At 37.4% G+C, this 27,804-nt stretch overlaps 1 protein-coding gene across 1 annotated transcript in view; it reads right to left on the reverse strand.

The window, feature by feature from the left end:
• Window positions 1–27,804, reverse strand: part of LOC123233356 (N(4)-(Beta-N-acetylglucosaminyl)-L-asparaginase-like) — a 141,612-nt gene that overhangs the window by 61,252 nt on the left and 52,556 nt on the right. Inside the window, exons 7-8 of the mRNA XM_044659482.1 lie at window positions 22,009–22,024; window positions 9,549–9,616 (exon numbers count right to left, since the gene is read on the reverse strand). Coding sequence (XP_044515417.1) covers window positions 9,549–9,616; window positions 22,009–22,024 — 84 coding nt within the window. The remainder of the gene's footprint in view (window positions 1–9,548; window positions 9,617–22,008; window positions 22,025–27,804) is intronic.

Below are 27,804 nucleotides of genomic sequence, written 5' to 3' on the forward strand. Positions count from 1 at the left end.
ATAAAAGAATGCCTGCCCTTTGATCCAGCCATACCATCGTTGGGTTTGTACCCCAAAGAGATCATAGATAAACAGACTTGTACGAAAATATTTATAGCTGCGCTTTATGTGGTGGCAACAAATTGGAAAAGGAGGGTATGTCCTTCAATTGGGGAATGGCTGAACAAACTGTGGTATATGCGGGTGATGGAATACTATTGTGCTAAAAGGAATAATAAACTGGAGGAGTTCCAGGCGAACTGGAGAGACCTTTGGGAACAGATGCAGAGAGAAAGGAGCAGAGCCAGAACATTGTACACAGAGACTGATATACTGTGGTAAAATTGAATGTAATGGACCTCTGTACCAGCAGCAATACAATGACCCAGGACAATTCTGAGGGATTTATGGTAAAAAATGCTACCCACATTCAGAGGAAGGACTGCAGGAGAGGAAACATATAAGAAAAACAACTGCTTGAACACATGGGTTGGGGTGGACATGATTGAGGGTGTGGACTCGAAACTACCACACCAATGCAACTACCAACAATTTGGAAATTGGTCTTGATCAAGAACACATGACAAAACTAGTGGAAATGTGCATTGGCCATGGGTGGGGGGAGTGCGGGGGGTGAAGGGGAAAGGAGGAGCATGAATCATGTAACCATGTTAAAAATGAATATTAATAAATGTTTAAAAAAATTTTAAAAAAAGACTGAGGAAGGCTTCTGGGGAAAATTCAGTGGGCAAGGGAAGTTTGAAAATTTTGGAGAGAAAGAGAATGATGGAAGGGGAAAGCTCTCAAAAGAAATATGAGGGTATGAATTCACAGGCAAAAATAGAGGGGTTAACTTGGCAAAAAGAAGGGTTACCTCTTTTTTACTGAAGCTAAGGAGGAGTCTTGGGGTATGGTTTTATGAACTTTGTAATAATAATAATAATAATAATAATAATAATAATAATAGCAATTCATATTTGTAAAAAAAATCAATTATAAGAAACATAAGAAAAATGGGGAAGAGAAATGAAAGCAATACAAGAAGTAATGGGTCAAATGAAAAAGGAGGCTCAAAAGCGAGAAAATCATTCCCTAAAAATTAGAATTGGACAACTGGAAGCTAATGATTTCATGAGAAATCAAGAAACAATAAAACACAATAAAAATATTGAATAAGCAGAAGAAAATGTGAAATATTTCATTAAAAAAAACTGACTTAGAAAATAAATCCAGGAGAGACAATTTATCGGACTACCTGAAAGTCATAATTTTTAAAAATCCTGGACATCACAATGCAAAAAATTATCAAACTGCCCAGAAACTCTTGAACAAGAGAATAAAGTAGAAATTAAAAGACTTCAGAAAGAAATACCTAAATGACAAAGAGGATTACACTGTGAGAAAAGGGAAGGGAAAGATGGAATGGGGTAAATTACCTCACCTAAAAAGATATGAAAAATTATTACAGTGGAGGGGAGGATGAAGGTGCTGATAGGCAATGCTTAAACTTTCCTCTCATCATAACTGGCTCAGAGAGGGAATAATAACCATATTCACTGAGGTATAGAATCCTATCTTACCCTATAGAGAAGTAGGAGAGGAATAAGACAAGGGAATGGGGGAGGTAATAGGAAGGAGCAGCAGAAAGTCGAGGAGATGATCAAAAGCAAAACACTAGTGAGGAGGGACAGAGTGAAAAAGAAAAAGCAGGACCAAAATATACAGGTGGTAATCATAACTGTGAATGTAAATGGGATGAACTTACCCATAAAACAAAAGTGGATAGCAGAGTGGATTAAATACCAGAATCCTACTATATGTTATTTATAAGAAATACATTTGAGGCTAGGTGACACACATTGTAAAGGTAAAGGGCTAAAGCAGAATTTATTGTGCATCAACTAAAATAAAAAAAGCAGGAGTAGCAATCATGATCTTCAACAAAGCTAAAACAAAAATAGACCTGATTAAAAGTGATAAGGAAGGAAATTACATCTTGCTAAAAGATACCATAAACAAATGAAGTAATAGCAATACTAATTATAAATGAGCTAAATGGTATAGCCTCTAAATTTTTAAAGGAAAAATTAGATGAACTTCAGTAGGAAAAATAGAGTAAAACTATACTAGTGGGGGACCTCAACTTCCCCCTTTCAGATCTAGATAAATCAAGCTAAAAAATATACAAGAAAGAAGTAAAGGAAGTGAATGAAATCTTGGAAAATTTAGAACTAATAGTTCTCTGGAGAGAAAAGAATGGGAATAGGAAGGACTATACCTTGTTTTTAGCAAATATGTGGCTCCTACATAAAAATAGACCATGGATTAGAGTCTAAAAACTTCTCAAAAAATGCAAAAAACCAGAAATAATAAAAGCATCCTTTTCATATCATAACACAATAAAAATTATAATCAATAAAGCTCCATGGAAAGATAAAAAATTAATTGGACACTAAATAAATAAATGCTAAAAAAGGGTCAGTTAAAGAACAAATTATAGAAACAATAATTTTATTAAAGAGAATGATAATGAGAAGATAAAATTTATGGGCTACAGCCAAATATCTCTAAATGCTTAGGTCAATAAAATGGAGAAAATACAGTTCAATGAATTGGGCAAGCAACTAAAAAAGCTAGAAAAAGAACAAATTTAAAATCCTCATTTAATGACTAAATTGAAAATCCTAAAAATTAAAGGAGAAATTAATAAAATTTAAAGTAAGAGAATCATTGAACTAAATAAGACTAAGAGTTGGTTTAAAAAATGAATAAAATAGAGTATTGGTTAATTTGATTTAAAAATGGAAAGAAGAAAATCCAGTAATCAGTATCAAAAATGAAAAGGCTGAATTAACTACCAATGAAGAGGAAATTAAAGTAGTCATTAGGAGCTATTTTGCCCAAATACATGTCAATAAATCTGACAATCTAAGTGAAATGGATGAATATTTAGAAAAATACTAATTGCCCAGATTAACAAAAGAGGAAATAGAATCCTTAAATAATCCCATATCAGAAAAAGAAATTGAACAAATCACCAATGAACTCCCTAAGAAAAAATCCCCAGGGCCAGATAGATTCACAAATGAAATCAAACATTTAAAGAACAATTGGTCCCAATACTACCTAAACTATTTAGGAAAATAGACAGAGAAAGAATCCTACCAAATTCTTTTTATGAAATGAATATGGTACTTTTACCTAAGCCAGGAAGAATAAAAACAGAGAAAGAAAATTAAAGGCCAATTTCATTAGTTAATATAGATGCAAAAATTTTAAAAAAGATACTAGCAAGGAGATTACAACAATATATCACAAGAATCATTCACTATGACCAGGTGGGATTTATACCAGGAATGCAGGGCTGGTTTAATATTAGGAAAACTATCAGTCTAATTGACCATATCTATAACCAGATTAACATAAATGATTATCTCAATAGATACAGAAAAAGCCTTCAACAAAATACAATGCCCCTTCTTATTAAAAACACTAAAAAGCATAGGAATAAATGGATGATTAGTATATACCTAAAATCTTCAGCAAGTATCATCTGTAATGGGGATAAGTTAGAAGCCTTCCTGATAAGATCAGGAATGAAGCAAGAATGCCCATTATCACCTCTATTATTTAATATTGTATTAGAAATGCTAGCAATAGCAATAAGGAAAGAAAAAGAAATTGAAGTAATTAAAGTAGGCAATGAGGAAACTAAACTATCACTCTTTGCAAATGTTATGATGGTATACTTAGAGAATCCTAGAGAATCAATTGAAAAACTAGTTGAAATAATTAATAACTTTAGTAAAGTTTCAGGATACAGAATACATCTACATAAATCATCAGCATTTCTATATATTACCAACAAAGTCCAACAGCAAGAGTTAGAAAGAGAAATTACATTTAAAATCACTCTAAACAATATAAAATACCTGAGAATCTACTTGGTGAGGCAAACACAGGAATTATTTGAACACAATTACAAAACGCTTTTCACACAATAAAGTCAGATCTAAACAATTGGGAAAATATTAATTGCTTGTGGGTAGGTTGAATTAATATAATAAAAATAATAATTACATGTAAAAAAATTATTTAAATGATGCTATGAATAAAGTGGGGATTAAATATTAGAACCAAGTTGCAGCTAGGTGGCTCAGTGGATAGAGTGAGGCCTAGAGAAGGGAGGTCCTGGATTTAAATCTGACCTCAAATACTTCCTAGCTGTGTGATCCTAGGCAGGTCATTTAACTCTGTTTGCCCCAGTTTCCTCATCTGTAAAATGAGCTGGAGAAGGAAATGGCAGACCACTCCAGCATCTTTGCTAAGGGGCCATGAAGCGTCAAACCTGACTGAAAAAAAATAACAAAAGCAACAATTTAACACCTGAGCAGTGAAGACTGCTCCTGGAAATAATAATATAAAGTCTTACTTTGCAATAGTTTGATTTCTGAAGAATAAGAGATTCAGGCAAGAGTTGGCCTGAGCAGTCTTGTTTGTGAGGGGTTGGAGTGGGAGCGGAGTGGCGGGATTGAGATGCTCAATATTTCATGAATTGTAGTTTTTGCCCAGTTTGGGAAGATATCTTGGATTGGAAGGAGCATGAATTGGGGGAAGATGAAAGAGCAGCAGAGGCAGCAGCAAGGACAGCAATGAAAAGGCATTCTCTGGGAAACAGACCCTAAGGCTTGTAGTGTCACAAGTCTGCCTGACCTGGCTCTTAGCCACTCCTTAAGAGAACCCAGGAAAGTCACCTGATTCACAGTGAACCCAGTGGTTTTCCTTCTTCCTTCTTGTTCTTGCTTCCATGTGGTCAAGCCCTGGTTACTGCTGAATATTTTTTTCATCCTTTAAATTTGCTTCCTGTGTGTGACCCTGGGCAAGTCACTTGACCCCCACTGCCTACCCTTACCACTCTTCTGCCTTGGAGCCAATACATAGTATTGGCTCCAAGGCAGAAGGTAAGGGTTTAAAAAAAAAAAGCTGCCTGGTTGTTTGCACTTTAATAATAGTTCTAGCTAAAGATTTTTAAACAATGATATTCTGCATCAGTAACTGTCTTTGCTAAAGGGAACATGAATAATAGGGAAATTAATAAATAAATGTTGTTTAGTCATTTTTCAGTTGGGTCTGACTTCATGACGCTACTTGGGATTTTCTTGGCAAAGATACTGGAGTGGTTTGCCATTTCCTTCTTCAACTCATTTTACAGATGAGGAAACTGAGGCAAACAATGTGAAGTGCCCAGGGTCACCTCCCTAGGAAGGGTCTGCATCCAGACTTGAATTCAGTAAGAACTCTGAGTCTTCCTGGTTCCAGGCCCAGCAGTCTGTCCACTGCCTGGCTGCCCCACCAGGATCTTTGCCTTTAGCTAAAACCTCTCAAGTTCACAATGTCTTAGTCTTCCAGATAAGAGGTAGCTCTGAACTAGGGGGTCTTTGGGCTTTCTCTTTCTCCCACAGGAAAGAAAGAGAGGAGAGTAGAATTTAGAGGCAGTGTGTGGTCACTGCTCTCCATAGCAACATCTGCTGAGCTACAAAAGTTTGGAATGCTGATTCCCAGCATTAGATTCAATTCAGCATTTATGAAGCACTTACCATGTGTGAGTCATGCATGCTCCTCCCCACTAGGAAAAGAAAGACAACAGTCCCTCCCTGTGGAGGAATTTGATTTCAACTGGGAGAAAAGAATGCAGACCCAAGGAAGGAAAAATAAAATCCACACAAAGAGCCTGGAAACTTGGAGGATCCTGGAGGCCTCCTATTGGTGATAGGTGATAGCTGAATTGTGTTTGGAAGGTGCCCAGGGATTCCCCAGGACAAAGATGAGGAGGTCACACAATCCAAACATGGGAGCCTGCTTTGTAAGAGTGAGAAGGCAAGAAATCTTCTGACATGGATAAGGAACAACTGGCAAGGCTGTTTGACTTGAGCTGAGAGTGCATAAAGGTCAATAACTCCAAACATATCAGTTTGGTAGCTATGTGGAGCCTCCCTGATTCTCTAAGATGTTTATTGGCAACATATTCCTATACTTATAACAGATGTAAACAATACCTTTGAAAGAAGAAATCTTTCCAGTGGAGAAGTGACATTTTCTTAAGCATATGTTTGGGGGCCCATAATTAAATCTAACAAGACATTCTTTTAAACACCAAGAGATTATTCAATTGATGAACTATAGGTGCTGAGGTATCCCAAACAAAATTCACAAGTGTTCTTGGGAGATAAGCCAAGATTAAACAAAGAAAAAGCCTCTAAGCCATCCTAATAGCTGGAGGGAAAAACACTTCGCAGACTTTTTAGATGTTAGAGATTCTAAAACAAGGGACAAGAAAGTACAGCCCAGGCTTGTCAGGCTGTAGTTATAAAAAGTTTTAGTTTTAGTAGATTGTAAGTTTCATATGGGGCAGCTAGATGGCTCAGTGGATGCCGCAGACATTTATAGCTGTGTGACCCTGGCAAGGCACGTAACTCTGTTTGCCTCAGTTTCTTCATCTGTAAAATGAACTGGAAAAGGAAATGGCAAAGCACACCAGGATCTCTGCCAAGAAGACCCCAAAGGAAGTCACAAGGAGTCGTACACAACTGAACCACCACAAAACTTTAATAAGGCACAACACTATGATGTGGCAATCAAAAGATGAATGAGAACTTGTGCTGCATAAAGAAAGTGTTTTTCCAGGTGACAGTCCTTTCACATTCTGTTGTAATCACAGCACAAGAGCACGGCAGTCAGTTCTGGGTGCCTTAGTTAAAGAGGACAATCATCTGATGGTTGGCTAAGAAAACCTGAGGCCTTATGTCCACGTCAGAGGAGGATGGGTTGAAGGATATGAGTATGTTTATCCTGGAAAAGAAGAGAAGACTCAAGAGGGACACGATGGCTCTCTTCAAGTATTTGAAAAGTGGGAAGAAGAGAGAAAAGAAAAAGCATCTCCATAGCCCTTACTGAAGGCCAGGCACTGTGCTAAGCACTTTGCAAACATTATCTCCTTTGATCTTCATGGAATGTGGGTATTATTACTGCCACCATTTTATAGTGGAGGAAACTTGTCCAAGGTCACAGAGCTAGTAAGTACCTGAAGCTGAATTTGAACTCCAGTCATCCTGATTCCAGCCAGGTATCATGCCCCCAACTGCCTCAGCAAGGGGGCCCATGTAGAATAAGAAGTAACTTATTCTGTTAACACCACAGGGAAGGAACAAGAACAAAAGGTTGATGCTGCAAAGAGTTTAGATTTGATGTTAGGAAAAACATCCTAGTAATTAAAACTGTTCAAAAGTGGAAAGAAAGGGCTACCTGAAGAGGTAGTAAAGTTCTCCCTCCATGGAGGTTTTAAAAAGAAGCATTTGTGAGAACACTTATTAGTATATGTTATAATGGGGAATCATTTTAGGTGCGAATTAGAATATATGTCTGTCCCTTCCAATTCTCAAACTGTGAAATGCAGTGGTTGAATGAATTTTCTTTTATCTAATGACAATTTTGGTAGGCCATGTTTTGTTCTGAAATATCTCTAATTGTTTCACTGGGTCATTTTCTCCTGAGAGAAACTACCTTCTATTTCCTGACCTAAATCTGCGTTTCCTAACTGGCAAAATCTGGGTTTCACAGAAAAAAAATGAGGCCCTGCATACCCTAAGATGATTTAGCTAATTTTGGTGATTTAAACTAGCAGGGCACATAAGGTATTTTTGGGTTTTTCCTTCATTTTTGAAGAAGCTCAATATCATCATGGAACGATGTCTTGACTTTCAAGTAAATTGGATTTAAGTGCCACAGAGTAGCACAAAGTTGTCAACTTCACCCTCTTTTCCAGGGTCATTGAAGTCCAGTGGCAAGATTTTGATACTGGAAATGTGGGGGCCTTGAACTAATTTTGAGGTCCCTAATCTAAACTTCCTGTGGACATTTGGGGCTTTTTCAAACTACATTTCCCAAGAGCCAATTGGCTTCCTCTCTTGCGTAATCACGAGGGCAGGAAGCATAATAACAGAGAAAAGTATAAAGACTGAGAACTGGATTGGTACTTCCTCTTTTGTGATTGTGGAGCAGGAGCAAGAATGGGAGGAGCAGGTAATGGTGGGACCTTTAAACAGGCACATGGCTTCATTTTCCTAAATGGCTATCAATAAACCCTTTAAAACCCTAATATTTTTAAATCTATCCTTTTATATTAATTTTATTTTTTATAGGACCAAAGTCAAGACAACTGGGGATGGCCCAGGAGGTAGTGGCTTACCTTGGTGTCTCCAATGTCTGACCATGTTCTAAGAGCTCCACAAAGCCTGCTTCCACCACTTTCACGGCCATTGGAACAAATTATTCCCATCCACCCATTCCCATATCTTCCTATGCTTGGGACAGTCTTCCCTTAACTCACCGATGTCAGTTACCTTCAATCCATACCTACAGGACAGTATGATATCATGCCTACTGGGAGTCACTTTGGGTCTGCAGTTACTTTGGAAGACACCAAACGCGTTAGTTATCCTTTTTTGTCAGTATTATATATGGAATATACTTTTTAGTTTATGAAAACAACTAGTAAAATACAGTAAGTCATTATTCAAATTGCTCTTGCCTAAAAGAATAATGCTTTTTTGGCATATCTTTTTGATGGGAATGTTTTCTTTACTTTTCTTTTGGAAAATTTTATTTAATTAATTAATTAAGAATATTTTTCCATGGTTACAAAATTCATGTTCTTGCTCTCCCCTCTCCCCTCCCATTGATTATGCAATTTTGAGTGCAAATATTGATATCTGCACTAGGGTGATCATTTAGAATCTATATCCCCAATCATATCCTGATGGGAATGTTTTCTGAAAGAAAAAAACAACAGAGAAAAATGCCATTAGGGGACTGTACCATCCTTTTCTGTGGTAGCAAAGAATTAGACACAGTCCATAAAATGGAGACGAGCTGAACAAAGTATTATATATGAATGTAATGGGATACTATTGGGTCTTGGGAAATGATGAAACAGATGGTTTCAGAGAAATCTGGTAAGATTTGTATAAACGGATGCAAAAAGAATAGAGCAGAACCAGAACAATTAATACTATAAGGACATTGTAAAAATTGACTTTGGAAAAAAAACTAAAGAACTCTGATCAGTGCAGCAAATGAACATGATTCCAGGGACTGACAATGAAGAATCCTACCCTCTTCTTGAGAGAGAGGTAATGGACTAAATATGAGACATTCATTTTAGGACACGGCCAATGGAGAACTTTGTTTTGTTTGACAATGAATATTTGTTGTGGGGATTTTGTTTTTCTGCCTTTCCAGTGGGGGGAAATGAAAAGGGGAAAATATAAATGTTTGTTAACTGAAAAAAGTTTTAATTAAAAAAATGATTGTGAGTTAAGAGGAGAATAGTGTAGTTCATAGTGATTAAAGTGACTTGCCCAAGGTCATACTGTTAACTGGAAAACAATTAAGCATTCCTAATTTCCAGGCTAGCACTCTTTCTACTAAATCACATGGTTAGAAATGGAAAAAAAAAATGAACTTTACCAAAACACATACAATCATTTTAAAGGCAGGAAATACTACTTTACCTGCTTCATTAGGAGGACAACATGAAAGCAAGGACAAAAACACATGATCTTATCTCCTTCTCCAGTTGCTATAAATGAAAAACAAACAAACAAAAAAATAGATGTCACAATTTTACTCATAATACAGCCTGTGTATTTAAGAATCAGCAGGTATATTTAGTGAATCTCCCCAGAATACATAAGCATGTATTAGGTAGTAAAGAATAGATATTATTCCTACCCTCATATAACACTGCATTAATCAAAATTCTAAACAAACTAACAGACTTCTACTATTTCTAATGAACTTAATATTTAAAGTTATTTACTCAGAGAGTAAATTCTGATTGTAGCAAGTCCCATTGAGTCACTGGATCCTTTTGTTACATTTTGTTTTAATAAACAGTTCTACAGGAAATCATAGTCCTAGAATGTAAAGATAATAAGTAGAGCTTAAATAGAGAATTCTGCTATCAAAAGCTTTGTAGCAAAAGAACTCTCAGTGTAACCAGATCTATTAGGGCCAGCACGCTATAAAGATAATCAAATCAGGAAGTGGGCTTTGAATCCAATATGAAGAGGGATTTCCTTTTTCTTTCCTCCAATCAACTGAATACTTTTTGGTGTTTGTTACTGAATGCTTGGGAGTTTATATATATTTTCTGAGGTTGAGGGTTGATGTGGTTTGTAGGTGAGAGCAGGGAATGAGTGGAGCTGAAGGGTAATTTTAACTTGATGTTAGGGTAAAAGAACTATATATAACAGATGTAGTGCTTTTTCTTCTCAACAATCCTACAAAGCAGATAATGCAAATTATTTTATGTCATTAATGCAAGTTAACAGAAGGTGTATTTGAGGCCTAAAGGCATTAAGTGACCTCCATATTGCTAATAAGTACCTTTTGGGATTTGAACTCAGGCCTCCAGATTCCAAGTCCAGCAGTCTTTGGGCTATATCAATTTAGGCCTCATATGCTTCAGCACAGCTCTCTTCTTACTAACAATGTATATGGCACATGATCAGGCACTTTTGTTATAAAGGGGGCCTAAGAAAAAAGAGCTGTGGACCTACAGTAAGGAAGATCTGAGTTCAAATCCAGTCTCTGACTTTACTAACTGTATAACCCTAAGCAAATCAATAACTTCTGCATCCTCAGTTTCCGCATCTATAAAATGAGGATAATAACCTACCCAAAGCTGTTGTGAGGATAATAGTAAAGAATTTGGCACAGTGTCTGACACATAAGATTTGTATGAATATAACAATGAAAATTAAACAACCAGTTATTAGAACTTTTGTGTTGGACTTTTCATTGTCACCTGCTCAATAAAGCACTATTATAGGGGTAGCTAGGTGATTTAGTGGATTGTGATGGGAGATCCTAAATTCAAATTTGCCCTAAGATACTTCCTACCTATGTGACCCTGGGCAAGTCACTTAACCCTCACTGCCTAACCCTTACTGCTCTTCTGCCTTGGAACTAATACACAATATTGATTCTGAGATGGAAGGAAAGGATTTTAAAAAAAAGGCATTATTCTTACTAGCCATACACATAGAAATATTTTGGTAGTGAGAAACCTTTTTTTTTTCCAGCGATGTTTTACTTGTAATGAGAATTTATAATTCATCTTATTGTCTCTACAGCTGAGAAATAGTGTTGCAAGCCGGATTTAGAAACAAGAGGAACTGGGTTGTACTCTAGCCTGTGATGCCCCTGATACCTATTGGCAGTGTGACCCAGGGCAAGTCACTGAAATCCTTCGGGAGTCTAGGAAGCTGAGAGAATAGGCCACCCTGTTTGGGTGGGGGGGATCCATATCCATATTATAATCGGTCCTATCCCAATCATAGAAAAATTAAAATAAGGTGGCCAATTTCCTAAATGTGTAAAGAAACACAGCGGTCGGAATCAATAGAATAACAAATTCCATAAATAGTCTAATTCACTAGAGGAGATGGAAGAAAGTAAAATAGAAGGCTCAGATCTAGGCCTTGTAGATAAGGGGAAGGGAAAGGCAGTCCTGGGGAAAAGGGGGTTAAACATCAGACCGGCAACTTAGAAACCAGGTTTGACTCTCGTTTTTGCCAGAATCCAAATTCAATTCAACCAAATCCACACCAAATGTTACGGTAATTCCGGTGAGAACGCCCAGTACTAGACGCCGATGGAGAGTTCTAATTCCTGTCCTTGTGCTGGGTGCAACCCTGGCAAGTTTCACCAGAGGGGCGGAATACAAGCGGCCAGGAGGCCACGTGACTCTCCGCCCCGTCCTCCGTCACCCTAACACTGGAGGGCGCTAAGCCCGAGCTCTCGAGCTGAGCGGAGCCTCTCCCTAACCTGTACCCTCCTTCTTGGGGGAGGGTGTCGGTGACTTCCCAGCCACACACTCAGACTAGCGAGGCACACGTCTGGCCTTCGGCTCTGGGCTTCCGCCTCATCCTCGGACACGGCCACCGACCCAAGAGGGCTTGGTCTCCAATTCCCTCCTTCGAGGAACCTCTCCACACTTTCTCCTCAGGACGCTGCCCTGCCTGGTTTCCAGGTTTCCTTCCACCTGTGCGCCTTCAGGCATGTAGCCACTCCTTACACTTCCACACTGGAAGGGGGAGGGGCGTCATACTGTCCAGCAAGTAACCCTAAACCAGGGGTACACCGGGTGGCTCAGTGGATTGAGAACTGGGTCTGGGTTTAAATGTGGCCTCAGCCTCTTCCTCGCAGGGTGACCTGGCAAATCATTTAACTCCCATTGCCTAGCCCTTTTCGCTCTTCTTGGAACTTAGACACAGTATTGATTCTAAGATGTAAGAGTTTAAAAAAAAAGTTCCATCAGAGAGGCAAAGGCCTCTAAAAAATCTTCCTGACTAGATTGCCAACTCTGTGAGGTCAGGAAACACATATTTAATTTTGCATCTTCTAGCGTCTAGCCTAGTGCTTGGGGTTCATTTAGTGCTTGAGAATACTTCATTAAATGAGCAGAATTAGCGGGGCAGAGCTCCTGTGACTTCCTGGGACAGGTAGATCCTAGACAGTGGCTAGGAGTCAGGGGATCTAGATTCTACTCATGATTCTGCTCTTCGTGAACTGGAATGGGGCTGGCCTAGATGACTTTTGAGAATGCCTTTTCCCTAAATTCTCTCTAAGCCTTTCTGTTTAGAGGTGAATGTAAATAGGGTTTGCTTCCATGCCACAGGTCCAAAGCAAGAGGCAGAGAAAGATTTCTAGGAACAGACTAAAAAGGCAAGTTATTGCCCGTGGCTTTGTTGAACTTAAAGAATGGTTATCTATGTAAATTATTCCCTGCCGGGAAGTCTACCCAGGTTCAATCTGCAAACTTTCTTGGCAGAATTTTCTGGATAAACCAGACATCCAGGGCTGGATAAATGAGGTTACAATGTACTTATTCAATTTAACTCTCTTTGAATGTGACATATCCGGGCTATTAAAGACAAGAAAAGTAGCAGTTTTACTGACAGTCAAATAAATATAGAACTGAGAAAGCAACTTGTTTCTAGCTCCAGAATAAAATGATAGACACAAAGGCCACCCAGGAAAGAATAGAAGTCATGGGTGTTATTTAAATTCTGGACTCTCAAAAAGGGTCTTCCTTACCCCAACTTAATTACAAGGACTTTTTCATTCCTAAAAGACTTTTCTTTTATGGAATACTTTGTAAAGCAAGGGCCTCTCAATGTGCGGCCTCAGTGTCTCATTGAATCAACTTAAATTATATATGTACATCACACACACATATATATATATATCTCCACATCAAACTTTCTTTAATAAATATATGAGGTATCACCGAAAATCCCAGGAGTCTTATAAGAGAATCAGCTTCTTGAGTTTATAGTCACATCATCATCTATTTTGGGTTGGATTATTTTATTTTTCTTTCATCTTTTTAGAAGAGATCCCCTTAATTCATCCCCACCTTAATTAGTGTGAACACATAAGGGTCAAGCTTCTGATTAAGAAGAGGTAAGGGAGAGAATAATCATTTCAGAGCTCTACTAGGTGCCAGGCACTGGGTTAAGCACTTTACAAATATTATTGCATTTGACACGGAGGTAGGTGCTGTTATCATCCCCATTTTATAGCTAAAGAAACTGAGGCAAATAGAAGTGAAGGGATTTGCTCAGAGTAACAAGCATCAGAGGCTGGATTTGAATGCAGGACTTCCTGATTCCACTCCCAGTGTTCTAGCCATTGCATTACCTGGCAACCACTATAAGCTGAACCAATCAATCATCCAGTCAGATAGGCACTAAGTATGAACTGGTCTGACCAAAGTATTGTCTTTTTTTTTTTTTTTAACCTTACCTTCTGTCTTATTGATTCTAAGGCAGAAAGGGGTAAGGGCTAGGCAATTTAGGTTCGGTATTTGCCCAGTCACACAGCGAGGAAGTGTCTGAGGCCACATTTGAACCCAGGACCTCTGGCTCTCTATCCACTGAGCCACCCAGCCACCCTCGGAGTATAGTGTTAAATTAAAAATGCCACATTTTAAGGACACTGATATGCTAGCATGTTCAAGTTCATGTCATCCTACAAGGATTCAGTTAAACCAAAGAACTTTTAGGCTAAGAAAGAAAGCCTTTCAGAAGATGCAACAGCAGGCTTTAGGTGTCTGCAGGGTTGACATAGAGGTGAGGAGAGAAAACTTGTTTTGCTTGGACCCCAAAGGCAGAAAACTGAGAGCAGGGGGAAGCTACAAAGAGGCAGATTCCATCTGGACATGAAGCAGCATTTCAGAAGAGAGCACTTTCCCAAGGTAGGGGGAGCTGTCTCAGGAGGCTGGAGGTCCCCTTCTCAACAGAAGGCTTGAATGCACCGGCCCCTGGGGAAACCCTTCTACTCCTAGAATTCTGTGATTTGGGAATATATCACAGGGGTGTACTGTTTTCACAATGCAATTTAATTTGCAAAACAAAGTGAGCTACAGTTAAATATTTTCTAATTTTCACATCAGATGATGATAACTAGATTGTAAGCTGTCTGTGGGGTAAGGACTCTATCATTGCATTTTCCCCAGCAGTAACCTCAGAGCATTTAGATTATTAATGTTTAGTAACATATTAATATGCACAACAATTAGTATAATATTAGTAAATCTAGTAGGCACTTAATAAAAAAGGGAAGGGGTTCATTTGCCTCTTGAAACTACTCTCTTTAACCTATGCACACATGAAATAAATAAGGTGTTAATAATTTCATTGCAAACTCCCATATTGTAGCTTTTCCTCGTGGGTAATTCTGAACTGATTAAACTGGTAGATACTAAGAGACCAAGCCACTCTTCTCATTGATTCTTGGGGCCTTAAAGCTCTAAGAATAGCATTCCTCCCTTAGTGAATTGGGCACCAGTACCATAATAAATTAGTAATTTGTAGAATCAAAGGTTAGATATAGAAATGTAGGGAATCGAGACACATAAGGCATAGAGACAAATGTACTTCATAATAAAGCTAACTGTTGACACTGACTACTGATGAAATAGTAGAGGTGGGAGAAAGCCCTGTATTTAAAGATCAGATGACATGGTTTGGGTTTGGCACTATACATTATATTCCATTAAGAACTGAATGTTCTGGAATTATACCCAGAGTTACAAAACTGGTATAGCCTTAGATCCAATATTGCTGGGTCTGTTTCCCAAGGAAATCAAAGAAAAAGGAAAAGAACATATGTGTTCCAAAATATTTATAGCAGCCCTCTTTGTGATGGCAAAGAACTGAAGTTGAGGGGATGCCCATCAATTGGGTAACAGCTAAACAAATTATGGAGTATGATTGTAATGTAATACTACTGTGCCATAAGAAGCAGGCTAATTTTTTTTTAAACTCTTTCCTTCCGTCTTGGAGTCAATACTGTGTGTTGGCTCCAAGGCAGAAGAGCGGTAAGGATAAGCAATGGGGGTCAAGTGTCTTGCCCAGAGTCACACAGCTGGGAAGTGTCTGAGGTCAGATTTGAACCTAGGACCTCCCTTCTCTAGGCCTGGTTCTATCCACTGAGCCACCCAGCTGCCCTTAGCAGGCTAATTTTTAAAAAAACTTGCAAAGAACTATATGAGAAAATGAACAGTGAAATGATTAGAACCAAGAGAACATTAAACATGGCTACTTGTTTAGTAAACACAGCTATTAATGCTAGAAGAATAAATTGTGATTATTACCTCCAGATAGTGAACTGAAAGGTGAAAACATGAAGGATTTAACTTATATGAACATGTCAGGCTCCAGGACACTTGTGGATGGGGTTTATTATGTGGATATGAAGAAAAGTAAGCTAAACAAGAGATTTGTGGTTTAATTTATGTATGGCCTTTTTTTGTATATGGAAATACTTGTTTTATTTGGTTTTATATAAAAAAAGAAATATATAAAAAACTAAGAAAGATTCTCTGAGGGTTGAGAATTTGAAATGAAAAAAAAGAAAAAGAATGGAATGTTTGTTCATTGTCTGTGAATGAATGAATGAGTGAATGAAAAAATACGTATTAAGGTCTTATGAACAAAATACTGTGATGCTGGACCAGGTCTATTTAATTATAGGATCAACCAGACTGGTTTCCCAACAACCATGCCAACTAGTCTTTCCTTCCTTCAGCTCTCTCTTTTATTCTGTTTTTTTCTTATTAGTAAGAAAAATCTACTTTCTCTTACATTTTCCTAGCCTATTTATTTTTCCTAATTTTTTTTCCTTAGGTAAATGCCAGGATCAAGAAATCAAACAAAAGAGTTAGCTCTCCCTTTTTCCACTGTCAATTCTATTTTTCTTTTCATGGCTTGTAGTATGGTGAGTGGAATGTTAGGATACATTGATTCTAGGCTTGCAATACCACTGAACACCTTGTGTGACTACAGGACAATTATGGCACTTCTCTGGCTCTTAGTCTTTATATCAAAAAGGAGATGCCTGGATATAAGATAACCTTTGAGACCAATTTCCATAGAGAACAATAGAGAACAATCTCTGTCTAAAAGAAATGGCTTCCATTCCCCAACTGACAAATGATCAAGGGACATGAGTAGGCAGTTTTCACATGAAGAAACCAAAATTATCAATAAGCACATGAAAAAGTGTTCCAAACCCCTCCTGATTAGAGAAATGCAAATTTAAAAAACTCTGAGGTACCACCTCACACCTAGCAGACTGGCCAATATGGCAGCAAAGGAAGGTGATAAATGTTGGAGATGTGGCAAAATTGGAACACTAATACACTGCTGGTGGAGTTGTGAATTGGTCCAACCATTCTGGAGGGCAATTTGGAAGTATGCGCAAAGGGCTTTAAAAGAATGCCTGCTGTTTGATCTGGCCATACCACTGCTGGATTTGTACCCCCAAAAGATAATAAGGGAAAATACATGTACAAAAATATTCATAGCTATGCTCTTTGAAGTGGCAAAAAACTGGAAAATGAGGGAGTGTCCATCAGTTGAGTAGTGGCCAAACAAACTGTGCCATCTGACGGTGATGGAATATTATTTTGCTGAAAGGAATAATGAACTGGAGGAATTCCATGTGAACTGGAAAGACCTCCATGAATTGATACAGAGCAAAAGGAGCAGAGCCAGGAGAACCTTATACACAGAGATGGATACATTGTGGCACAATTGAATGTAATGGACTTTTCTACTAGCAGCAATGCAATGACCCAGGACAATCCAGAGGAACTTATGAGAAAAAACACTATCCATATCCAGAGAAAGAACTGTGGGAGCAGAAGAAAAACATATGATCAATCACATACTTTGATGAGGTTATGATTGGGGTTTTGGTGTTAAAAGATAACTCTACTGCAAATTGAACCACATGAAAATAGGTTTTGAACAACGATACATGTATAACCCAAAGGAACTGCTTGTCAGCTCCAGGAGGGGGGAGAGAAAAATCATAAATCATGTAATCATGGAACAGTATTCTAAAAAAACAAACAAAAAATGAATGAATAAATAAATAAAAGAAATGGCTTCTAGCAGGACAGCTAGAAGGACCTGACCTTTAAATAAGACCCAGTGTCCATAGTCAGGATGTTGTGCTGAAGGTACAAAGACACAGAAGGCAGTCTCTCCCCTTAAGGAGTTTACAATCTAATGAGCTTGTAGCAATAGTTTTAACATGCTACATCATCTAAAAGCATCTAATCAAAGTTAGGCAGGTAAAGGGGAGCCTTGCTGGCTGAAAGGCCTAAGTTCTGAGTCCAACTGGGTCACTTGCCTACTACAGTAGGGCAGAGAGACAAGATCCATCTAAGCTCTTTGTGTACTGTCTCTGTAAGATGAAACAGAATCATTTGTTTTCTACACCATGAGTATGTTTGTTGTGAAAATCAACTACATAAAAAATGAAACCCATCTCATCAATTTTATTAGTCCCTTCAATGCCAAATAAATATAAAAATGAATACAGTGATGAAATAGTAACCAATTCTCACCCTAGTAGTACTCCTGAAAATACTGTGCTTGAGGAAGATAAGTGGGAGTAATTAAGAAGGTCTTGGAACACACTGAACCAGACTGTTAGGAGTGCATAAATCCCATTTTGGTAGAAAGAGGATTATTGTCTAATTGCCTCAAGAATACATGTACTTTTAGGAGTTGGAGATTTTTTAAAAGCCTATTAGAAATGGAAAATAACAAACATTTCATATTATCTGCCAGTTTCTCTTGTAGATTAATCAAAATCTCATTGGTGTTTATTCAACTTTTCTCTAGGCAACTGGATTGGAGAAGAAAAGAGCATATATTTACTGAAGCTTTTCTTTATGGTCACAAACCCTTCCTTGAATGTTCTTTCTCCCAAAGAAATCATAAAGGAGAAATATTTAGTGGCCAAAAAAAAAAAAAAAAAAAAAAAAAAAGTAATCAAGTGCTCAATATGTTTGGAGTATTAGGCAATGAAAGAGAGAAAAGACTGAACAAAATGGATTCCCTGACCTGACTGAGGCTTTCAACCAACTACTAAGGATTGTAGAATGAAACAAAAAGTTTCCCTTTACAGCAGTATTTTGGGGCTACCATTTTATTATCCTTTTGGTTCAAGTAAAGAATTTGGGATAACCAGATTTGGGGGCTGGCAGGGATCCTAAAGGTCAATCATCTTTAAAAGAAAGGACAAAAGAACAGTGATTGAAAGAAGAAACAGAAGTTTTAAATTATTTGAGATCACAGCTCAGAAGCCTTTTCCTTCCTTCCTTCCTTCCTTCCTCTGTCCCTCCCTCCCTCTTTCTTTACTCTTACTTTCCATCTTAGAATCAAAACTAAGTATTGCCTCCAAGGCAGATGATTGCCAAGGACTAGGCAATGAAGGCTAAGTGACTTGCCTAGGGTCACATAGTTAGGATATATCTGAAGGCAGATTTGAACCCAGGACCTCCTGTCTCCAGGCCTAGTTCCCTATTCACTGAATCACTTAGCTCCCCCACCAGAAGTCATTTCTTTTAGAAAGTGATTTTTCTCTATTTAAGCTGATCTAAAAAGATCATTTATATCCAGGCACCTACTTTTTGATATAAAGACTAGGGAGAAATGGCATGCTTTTCCTGTTGTCAGTTACACAGCTAATTCAATAGTATTATAAGCCTACAATCAATGTCTCCTAACTTTCCACTCACCATTCTACAAACCACAAAGAGAAAAATGGAATTGACAGTGAAAAAAGGAGGCTTGTTCTGTTTGAATTTTTTAAAAAAGCAATAATATATTTATTTGGACATTAAAAAAAAAAGAACAACTGAATTTCAAATGCGAACAGAAACTTAAACATCATTGTGTCTAATCCTCCTCATTTCATAGATAATGGAACAAGGACCGAAAGAGGTTGGTTACACATGGGTTTATCAAGACTCAGAAAATGGCAAAGTCAAGACTAGAAACCAAATTTCCGAATGATGGAAATAAAGGAAGAATGATAGGGCAAAGGTGGACAGGACAGGAATGGACAAGAGAAACACATAGAAAAAAACAAAGTGGTAGAAAGATTGCTATTCCACGAGAATCTTCTAGGCCAAATTTGGCCAAGTTTAGTGTAACATTTTGAAGGTATCTCCAGATTAGGGCTTGTTCCAGCATGAGAGGCCTTTAACTAGTACCATTCTTAGTAGGGATTAGGACTTCTACTGAGTACAATTCAGGGTGAAAGTAGCAGGAGCTGTCTAAATAAAGGCGATATGGTGAACAGGTGAAGATTTTCTGGAGGACTTGCATAATCACTCTGGAAGGAGTCAGACAGTGTAGTTTGAAAGGGATCTCTCTTTATATTAGGCAAGTGGGTGGATATTCATAAATCTCAATAAAGGATCCTGAAGGGAGCTAAGGAAAGTCTGAAAATTCTTTTTTTTAAATCTTCATAATTATGGTTTTGGTAATTATTTTTTGTTGGGTTACTTTTAAGAAAGGGAGGTTGCTCCAGGGACAAAGTGGACTGCATGAGTGTGAGGGGGCCACCCACTAGGGATTTTTTCTAATTTTGTTTTAAATCTGTTCTGAGCTTATTCTAAAACTTTTCAAAAGTATAACCATCTCAGTAAGGGAAAACATCTTTGAATAATAGTTAATATCAAAGTATAATAAAAATATGCAGTTTAAAATCTTATAAAGAAATCTGTATGTATAATAATAAACTCAATTTACCTACTGCCAAGGAATGAAGAAATGAACCATATTTGTTGGAATTCAGAATAGTGGCTCTGTGGTCACTAGGTATTTTTTTTTAACATTCTTATAGCACTAAACCTATTCTTCTAGGATAGAGATAAATTCTAAATTGAAATCAATTGGTGACCACTTTGACTAGGACATAAAGATGAATGCTTTACTATCTAGAAAAAAGTACCTTCCTAGACAACTGGAGAGACTATATCATTAAGTGTTGAGTAATCCACTTAGCCCATTCATTAGGAGCTACTTTTTTCCTAGTCTACATCTCCAGTCCTCCTCTTCAGAAAGGCTATCCCCTCCCCTACCATATTCTCAGATTGCCCTCACATAGCCCTTTTGTCTAATACTGCCTCCTTTCCTTCTGACTGCAAATACTCTCATGTCTTCTCATCCTTAAAGAAATCTCCATTCACTTTTTTACTCCTCAAGCTACCCTATATCTCTCCAAATGCCTAGAACAAGCTGTCTGCACTCCGCGTCGCCACTTCCTGCCCTTAGTCCTTTGTAGTCTGTGTCTGAACACATGTTTCACAAGGAATCTTTCTTTTCAAAGTTACCTGTGATTTTTTAATTGACAGATTGCAAGGCCTTTTCCCCACATCTGTGTCAAACTCTAGTGTCTGACACAGCTGACCCCTTCTTCCCAGGTACTCTGTGTTCTTGTGAGCCTGCTCTCTGGGTTCTCCTTCTACCAGTCTGGCTGCTCCTTCTCAGACTTCCTTGGTCCATCATCATTCTCTGTTCTATGTGGGGGCCCCCAAAGGCTCCCTCTTTGGTCCTCTTCTCTCTCTATTTTCTCTCTTGGTGACCTCATCAACTCCCATTGTTGTAATTACCATCTATTATTTTTTCCTTCAAGCTCACCCTCTTTCCAAACGTCCTTATTTCTATTAAGGGCAAGACTGTCCTTGTAGTCATTCAGCTTCCTCATCTTGGAGTTATCCTTGACTCTTCACTTTCCTTCTCCCACATATTCAATGAGTTACCAATTCTTGTTGATTCTATATCCACGGCATCTCTTGGCTAGTCGGTAAGCATATATGAATTTAATTCCTTGTCACAGTGGCTGGCCCATGTTGGTGCTTAATAATGTTTGATTGATTTCTTGCCTCGCCTACTGCAATAGTCTCCTAACTTGTCTCTGCCATGACTTTCCCACTCTAAGCCAATCTATCCTCCATATAACTTTCAAAGTGATATTCCTAAAATAAATGCCTAATTTTTTCATTTCTCAGCTCAATAAACTCCAGTGACGCCCAATTACTGTTAGAACAGTTAAAACCTGGCTCCAACATATCTTTCTAGCCTTATTGTATATTATTCCCTTCTGTGTACTCTGTGCCATACCCAGCCAGCCTGGCCTTCTTGTTGTTCCTAGCACAGGATAATCCTTGTCCTTGAAGTCTTTCCTTGAAGGCTCAACTCAAGAACCATCTCCTTCCTTAACACTACTGAGATTCCTCAACCTGTAACTGCTAGTGCCTTCTCCCTAAAATTATCCTGTACTTATTTGAAAATTTCTCCATTCTTAAACTTATATATGTTGTCTTTTCCAATAAAATATAAACTTCTCATAGACAAAGATGGTATCATTCTTACCTTGCAACTTTAGAACAGTGGCTGGCAAATATAAATGCTTAATTAATGCTTGCTGAATGATTACTTTTCTCACTATAATGGTATGTGGATATTATTATTATTATATTAGACACTTTGGACCCTTGTGGTTGTTTAGCCCTAGAAATATTCTTTATACATTGATCATTTTCATCTTATTCATCAATTGATGTTCTTTAATTTTCTGTATATATTTACATACCTGCTGCTGCCCCAACCTAAAGTTAAAAGAAAGAAAATTAAATTATTTTTTTTATTAAGTAGCAAACTATTTTGTTAATTTTACTGTGGTGAAATAATTTTTAAATTTAGGAAGTTTATTAGCAAGAACATATTCAGACAATGTTTTAAAACAAAATCTTAGACATTGAAAGGTAAGCATAAAAACTAACGAAATAGAAGGCATAGTATATTCAGATATACTTTTTCAATTAAATTATTAAATCATTAAAATAGTATGTACTCTGCTCCTTTCGCTCTGCATCAATTCCTGGTAAAATAGAATGTAATGAACTTCTATACTAGCAGCAATGCAATGACCCAGGACAATTCTGAGGGACTTATGGAAAAGAACGCTACCAACATTCAGAGGAAGAATTACAGGTGTGGAAACAGAAGAAACAGAAGCTCTGCATCAATTCCTGGAGGTCTTTCCAGTTCACATGGAATTCCTCCAGTTTATTATTCCTTTGAGCACAATAGTATTCCATCACCAGCATATACCACAATTTGTTCAGCCATTCTCCAATTGAAGGGCATAGCCTCATTTTCCAGTTTTTTGCCACCACAAAAAGCGCAGCTATAAATATTTTCATACAAGTCTGTTTGTCTATAATCTCTTTGGGGTACAAACCCAACAGTGGTATCAAAGGGCAGGCATTCTTTTATAGCCCTTTGAGCATGATTCCAAATTGCCAGCCAGAATGGCTGGATCAGTTCACAACTCCACCAGCAATGCATTAATGTCCCAGTTTTGCCATGTCCCCATCAGCATTCATTACTCTCCCCTTTGTTTCATTTTAGCCAATCTGCTAGGTGTGAGGTGATACCTCAGAATTGTTTTGATTTGCATTTCTCTAATTATTAGAGATTTGGAACACTTTCTCATGTGCTTATTGATACTTTTAATTTCTTTATCTGAAAATTGCCTATTCATGTCTCTTGCCCATTTTTTAATTGGGGAATGGCTTGATTTTTTATACAATTGGTTTAACTCCTTGCATATTTGAATAATTAGACCCCTGTAAGAGTTTTTTGTTATAAAGATTTTTTCCCAATTTGTTGTTTCCCTTCTGATTTTGGCTACATTGTTTTTGTTTGTACAAAAGCTTTTTAGTTTGATATAATCAAACTAAATCTGAGCGAAAGGAACAGAGCCAGAAGAACATTGTATACAGAGACTGATACACTGTGGTAAAATAGAATGTAATGAACTTCTGTACTAGCAGCAATGCAATGACCCAGGACAATTCTGAGGGACTTATGGAAAAGAACACTACCTACATTCAGAGGAAGAATTACAGGCGTGGAAACAGAAGAAAAACAACTGCTTGGACACATGGGTTGAGGCGGACATGATTGGGGATGTAGACTTGAAACTACCACACCAATGCAACTATCAAAAATTTGGAAATAGGCCTTGATCAATGACACATGTTAAAACCAGTGGAAATGTGCATCGGCCATGGGGGAGGGAGTTTGGGGGGGTGGTGAAGGGGAAAGTAAGAGCATGAATTATGTAACCATGTTAACTTTTCTAAAAAATAAATATTAATAAATGTTTTAAAAATAGTATGTACTTCCTGTATAAAAAGAAAAGTTGAAATTTAGCAGACTGGCTTTTTTTTTAAAAGCTATGCATTATGATTTCTTAAACTGGCCTAGAAGAAAATTTGTTTTGGAAAATATAACTTTAATTAAAAGTTACATATGATTGAACACCTTAAAACTTCAAAAAGCAGATCAGTTTCAGATTAAAGAAATAGCATGGAAGAATGATCAAGGTACTTCTCTTAAAACCATATGAGAGTTAAGGACTGCTAATGAAGTCACATGGGTTTAAAGAAATGAATGAATATAGGGATTTTCATATGACAAAAGAGAGCCTAGGAAAAATGGCTATCACCAAGTAGATATATGAGAATTTCTGCCAGAGAACATATAGGAAGTAGAGATTCAACTGAGGGCCTAAAACAATAAATTTTAAAATTTCCTACTAAATTTGGAAACATGAGTTAATTACCTTTTAAGAATTCTTATGTCTCTATAATCTAAAATGAAGAATAATCTGTGATGTTAATGTTGCTGAATTCCTTAAAAAAAGGTATAAGCAAGAAATTACCATATTTTAATTTATCTTTATTGGAGCAGTTTCATGCCTATCTAGACATTTAATTGAAATACTGCTGTTTGATGATCATGATGATAATGGAGGCAGAAGAAAAAGTGATATAAAAAACTTCATAGTTTGGAATTTTTGTGGAGAGGATATTTCCTCTCCAGGAAAAGCCTGACCTAAGTTTTCTTGCTTGGGTATTTCATGAGGAAACTGTATAGCACAGAACAGAGCTAAATGAACAAGGTTCAAGATTCAGGATGGCCACTACCAAGCTCTGTGAGCTTAGGCAAATCTCTTAAAACTCATTAGCTTTGGCTACCTCATCTCTAAAATGAACCTTTGGACTAGATAACAGATGATCTCAAAAGTTCCTTCCCATTCTAAAGTTCAATTACCGCCCCCCAAAAAGTAAATAAATAAAGAAATGAAAAAAAAATATTTCTATATATATGAACTTCCTGTGAAGAAACATCCTTCACCAAGCAACACAAGCAATTAGCAACTTGAAGTTTTAGAGGGCAGCTGGGGCTAAAACAAATTGAGTGGTTTTTTAGGTTTAAATAGGCATATGTTAGATTCAGGGGAATAATGGCTCCAGAGCCAACTGTTAAATTTTGATGAAGTATTTGCACCTTGAAGATCAGCAAATGCTGATTGTCTGGACTTAAGAAAGTAATGGAGAAAATGTTAAAAACGTACATTAAACTCAAAAGTATGTCCTGCCTATACACATTTTACCTTTTGAGGAGCTAATTATCAAGCACTTATCAACACACCCCTGCATGATTCCATAAAATGAAGTGAGTCTTTTAGGACAAAATATGCAGGGATGGTAACAGAAATTCTTATAGATATCTTGTAATGCTGAAGATAAAATCTGAACTTGTAACATCTAGTTTCCCAGACACTTACTTGAAGCTCAACTATTGGCATAAAAGCAATCCAACACACTATTCCACCACCTTGCAATTCTGTGCAATTGGCCAGCTGTTTGCAAAAAATATACTACTTTATATTGTCTGGTTTTTATGTCTGAACCATATTCCTTTACAAATGTTGCTAACTTTAAAGTTAAAAAGGCTTTATTTTATTTGGCTGAATCTAGAAGGGAAATGTTACCCTAAAAAAACTAAATAATTATCATATATTCCTACTATAACTTGATATGATTATTTCTCCATATATCCATATTTTAAAGCCATAGAGTATCAGAGACATTGTTCTACTGTTCACAGAAAAAGCAAAAATATAAAAGGAAAAGAAGAATTAATATCATTATATATCCTATATAATATCCTCTTTGGGGGATATTTTAAATTATTGTTTTATTCAGCATAATGTAATTACCAAATGGTATGGGAATTATCCATTTCAATAAAGTATTCTTGAATACAGTCATGAAGAGAAGAGTTCTATCTACTCTGCAACTTACTCTACATAATTTTGTATATTCTTCTATATATATTGGAAATTATACTATAACATGACTGCCTTTGACAAGCTAAATGTTCAAAAGCTGTAAGGCATAAGGGTATAGCTCACTCTATAAATAAATCAATCAAAACCACTTATTCAGCAACTGCTATGTCCTAAGTACTGTGCTAAAGCCTTGGAGAAAAAGAAAGGAAAAAACAGCCCTGCCCTCAAGGAGCTAACACCCTAATGGGGGAGCCCATATATCCATAAATTAGTACATAAAATGTAAGTATAAAATAGATCATAGGGGCATGGCCTCATAAGAGTGGATCAGAGGTAAGTCTTACAGAAGCCACTCTAGAGTGTAAGAGTTTTCAGATACATGTTATATATTAATCACAAATCTGACAAGGGAAAGATAGAGAATAAAATAAGAGATGAGAAAGAACAATACTCTAGGAGAATGATCCTAACTACAATGCTCTGAGGGAGAATGGCCAATCTGAAAATGGAAATTGGACTTTTGTACTCCCATGCAAGATGAGAATATACAAATTCAATTATTTTCACCTTTGTTAAAGTAATAGAAGATAGAAACAGAAACCTTAAGAATTTTTTTTTTAACCCTTACCTTCTGTCTTAGAATCACTAATGTGTGTTGGTTTCAAGGCAGAAGAGTGGTAAGGGCTAGACAATGGAAGGTTAAGTGACTTGCCCAGGGTCACTTGCCCAGCTAGGAAGTGTCTGAGGCCAGATTTGATGCCATCTCTAGTTCTGGCTCTCAATTCACTGAGCCACCCAGCTGCCCCCAGAAACCTTAAGGATTTTAAGGAGGAAATGGCCCATACCTGTCCACAATGGTCAGAGGGAACCAATAAAAGTTTTAAAGGGGAGGAATGGTATGATCAGAGAAGTGCACAAGGAAGATTACTTGGGTAGCAGTGTGAAGGCTGGATTAGAAAAGGTATATATTGAAGGCTGAAAAAAAAAACCCCAGGAGACTGTTGATATAATCAAAAGCAAGCAGGGATCAGTGGCTGAACCAGGGTGGATGCAATAAGAATGAAAAGAAAGGGGCAGATGGGAGAGACATCATGGCAGAACTGACAGCATGTAGCAACTGATGAAATGTATGGAGTGAAAGAGAGGGTCATAAATGACTTTAACCTTATGAGCCCGAGATATGATGGTTTCATCAAAAGGAAAGATAATCTAAGAGGAATGAGTAGATTTGGGGGCAGATGATTATAGTCATAGATATACTGAGATAGAGTCACCAATAATCCTGAGGTTCCATCAAGAAAAACTTAGGGAGCATTTCTGCAGTACAGGTCAGGCAGTGAAGAGTCAGGCTCTCTTCCTGAGTCCCAATCTATCCTGAGACACTTACTAGCTGGGTGAGTCACTTAACCCTGTTGGCCTCAGTTTCCTCACTCGTAAAGTGATCTGGAGAAGGAAATGGCAAACCATTCCAGGATCTTTACAAAGAAAATTCCAAATGGGGTCATGAAGGGTCAGATATGACAGAAACAAATGAATAACAACAAATTGTATTAGCCAGAGAGGACTCACAGACATTTAGACAGATAGTCACTGTCCTCTGTAGGCATCTACTCTGGTTGAGGAAAGGGCACACACACACAAAAGGGGCAATAGAATAGTTGGGTAAAAGGGGGCACACTTGGGCTGAGAACCCAAAGACTTGCATTCTCCCTCCAATCCATGGACCAATCACTTCATCCCTGTGCTTTCAGAGTTTCCCTATTTGTCAAATGTCAAATCTTTACCTACCCTCATGGAATTGCTATAAAGATTAATGTAATGAATGCAGTGTAAAGACAAAGGCAATGCTATGGAGAGTATAAAGCAGAATACAAATGAAATGTGGTGTTTTGGTTTTATTCTAGATCAGGCCTATGATTTTACTAGTACAGGAAGCTCTTGGTATGGAATGTCCTTTATGAGTTGTCTGGGACACTGAGAGATTATGTGATTGCTCAGGGCTACTCAGCAAGTATTCAGAGGCAGGACTCAAATCGTGGTCTTCCTGAGTCAGAGGCCAATTCTCTGCCCACTATGCCATATTTTCTCTCAAAGTAGTATTATTAAAAAAAAAAACAGAAAGCAAAAGAATTACACAAGGAATTTAACTGATTTAGTTTTTTTTACAAACATTTATTAATATTCATTTTTAACATGGTTACATGATTCATGCTCCTCCTTTCCCCTTCGCTCCCCCCCCCC

The sequence above is a fragment of the Gracilinanus agilis genome, chromosome 2 (genome assembly GCF_016433145.1).
Source record: "Gracilinanus agilis isolate LMUSP501 chromosome 2, AgileGrace, whole genome shotgun sequence".
Taxonomy (NCBI): Eukaryota; Metazoa; Chordata; class Mammalia; order Didelphimorphia; family Didelphidae; genus Gracilinanus; species Gracilinanus agilis.